The 2533-nt window shown below is 64.1% G+C and overlaps 1 protein-coding gene across 1 annotated transcript in view; it reads right to left on the bottom strand.

Annotated features, from left to right (window-relative positions):
- Positions 1-2533, bottom strand: part of OBSCN (obscurin, cytoskeletal calmodulin and titin-interacting RhoGEF) — a 147502-nt gene that overhangs the window by 27628 nt on the left and 117341 nt on the right. The window contains 6 exon segments of the mRNA XM_029941729.1: positions 50-214; positions 293-409; positions 748-904; positions 1507-1680; positions 1862-1944; positions 2069-2381. Coding sequence (XP_029797589.1) covers positions 50-214; positions 293-409; positions 748-904; positions 1507-1680; positions 1862-1944; positions 2069-2381 — 1009 coding nt within the window.

Below are 2533 nucleotides of genomic sequence, written 5' to 3'. Positions count from 1 at the left end.
CGCGCCCCGCCCCCCGTGGCCCCGCCCACGCCCTCCACCGCGTCCGCACCTGGCGGATGGGCTCTCCCAGGGCCTGCAGGGTGCCCGGGTAGTTCTCCATGAGCGACACGTGCAGCTGGTTCTCGGCGCGCTGCGGCAGGGCCGACACCACGGCGTACGCCTGCTCCAGCAGCGCGCAGTTCTGCCGGTTCCTCGCCTTGTTGCGGATCAGCTCCTGGGGGAGACGGCGTCAGTCCAGGCCCCACCACCCGCCGCCGAGGCCAGGGACAGCGGCCATGCAGCCGCCGCGTACCTTGAGCAGGGCCTGGTACTGCTGGACCCGCTCCACTGGCTGCTCCAGAAAGTGCTGCAGGGGCGGCGGCGGCGGCTGCGAGGGGTCTGCGGCTGACAGCACCTCTTCCGTGTATTTCTGTGGGAACCACAGGGCGTGGATGGGGACACGCATGTGCACTCCTGATGGCCACTGTCACCAGGGGCAGAGACCCTAAGGGCAGGGGCGTGGGGTACAGGCACACGTGCACATGCGCACGTGGGAACCTCAGGTGGTGGAGGGGTCGTGCATATGCATCCCAGGAGGCCAGGTCACCAGGGTGGAGAACTGGGACGTTGGGTGCATGCGCACACACGTGCACTGCCCCTCCTCCTGGGTGGGCCACATCCCGGCCCGCGGTGTCACCCTCTGAAGCTGACCCGAGTTTTGGGGACCCTACTTTTCTCAGAAAACTAGCAGGCGCGGTCTGGAGGTACCTTGTAGAACTCCTGCACAGCCGTGCTGACCACTGCCGACTCGGCCTGCACACGGCCCACCAGGAACTCCAGGTACTTCTCAAAGGCCGCCTGGTTCTTGATGAAGCACATGGCCACGTCGTCATCTGTGTCACACCGCTGCAGCTCCCTCTGGAAGCTGTGGAACAGGGGACGGTGGTAGGGGGAAAGTGAGCCCTCGGGTGGGGGGGGCAAACAGGCTGCTCCCCAGCGCTGGGCTGGGGCTGTGCAGGTGTGGCCTGTGAGGGCCAACACGTCCGTGTGCATTTCTGCTGTGTGTGTGTGTACATGTGCATGCCCACACATGTCAGAGTGTGCGTCTGGATGCAGCTGTGCATGCATGTGTCCATGTACACGTAAGTGCATGTTGTGGAGTATGGCTGACATGTACGGGGAAGTTTCTGGAATGTTCTTACATACAGAGGCTGGCAGCAGGCAAGGGTACCGCAGGCGCTTCGTGGACCACCCAGGTACGCACGCCTGTGTTCCTAGGGACATCGGTGCCCTTAAACAGGGGTGTGGTGCGCCAGTGAGTAAACCCAGTCAGTGAAGCTCTCTCAGCCATGCATGTGCACGTATGCATGTGTATCTGCATGTGTGCATGCATCACGTGTACGTGTGCATGCATCTTTGTGCACATGGGACTGTCTCGTGCGCTTGTGTGGCCAGCACGTGTGCGTACACGTGTGTGTGCACACCTGGGGACCCCGGAGCAGCCGTGGGGCCGGCCCACCCACCCACCTGCTGTGGAAGTGGCTGATGTCCTGCACATTTCGGAAGATGACGGCCTTCTGGGAGGCCACGGCGGCAGGGACGTGGGGGCAGCGGTCCAGGTGCTCCATGTGGTGGCTCTGCAGGAACTGCAGCTTGCCCACAAAGGCCTGCTCGGAGCTCAGCAGCTCCTGGATGATGGAGCTGGGAGGAGACAGGGTGAGGAGAGACCCAGGAGCTACCGAGGGGGTGGGTGGCCTGTTCCTCCCCTGCAGCCCGACGCACCCACCTGCAGAACAAGCCCGGCAACACAGTGCAGGGCAGCACCCCCGAGGCTACCTCTCGGCCACAAGGCTACTCATGCCCCTGCCCGCTGGACCCTCACCTCAGCCTTGTCTTGTATTCATCCTCAGACACGGCCTCCCCCGGGAACTCGGGAGCCTCAGTAGGCCCCCACTCGGGTGACAGCTGGTGAGAAAATGGGGGACGGTGACAGGTGGCCAGGCTCCGTCCCAGCCCTGCCCTGCAGGAGGCAGGCTCCTGCCCTCACGGGGGACAGCCACACCAGGACCCCTCCCCAGCCGTTTGGTACCTTGAGCCGCCTGTCCAGGTAGGCGGGGGACACCCAGCCCTGCCGTGAGGGGCTGGACTTGGTGGGCTTGGTGCGCACGAGCCAGCGCAGGGGGTGGGCCGAGTCTAGCACCTCCACATACTGGCCCTCCCGCAGCGAGATGGCATCCTGCTCGGCCCCCAGGGGCAGATAGTCAGCCGTGACCACATAGATGTCGAAGATCTGGGGAGATGATGCTAAGTCAGACCAGAGGGGCCAATCTGGCCCACCAGGGCCCCTATAGCCCCCCAAAGACCCCAGAGGGGCCGGAGACCCGGACCAGAGCCCACTGGGCCTCCAGAGTCACAGGGTGCCCAGCATTAAGTTGCAGGACAAACCAGCCTGAGGTTCCAAAAAGTTCCAGAACAAGCTCATCCCAACCCTGCTGATGGAAATTCTGTCAGTGAGGCCACCCAGGGGGCCGGGCCATCCAGGGTGTAGATACTG

Source organism: Suricata suricatta, chromosome 6 (assembly GCF_006229205.1).
Source record: "Suricata suricatta isolate VVHF042 chromosome 6, meerkat_22Aug2017_6uvM2_HiC, whole genome shotgun sequence".
Taxonomy (NCBI): Eukaryota; Metazoa; Chordata; class Mammalia; order Carnivora; family Herpestidae; genus Suricata; species Suricata suricatta.
The sequence above is the reverse complement of the archived record's forward strand: the minus strand, read 5'-3'. Positions and strand labels throughout refer to the sequence as shown.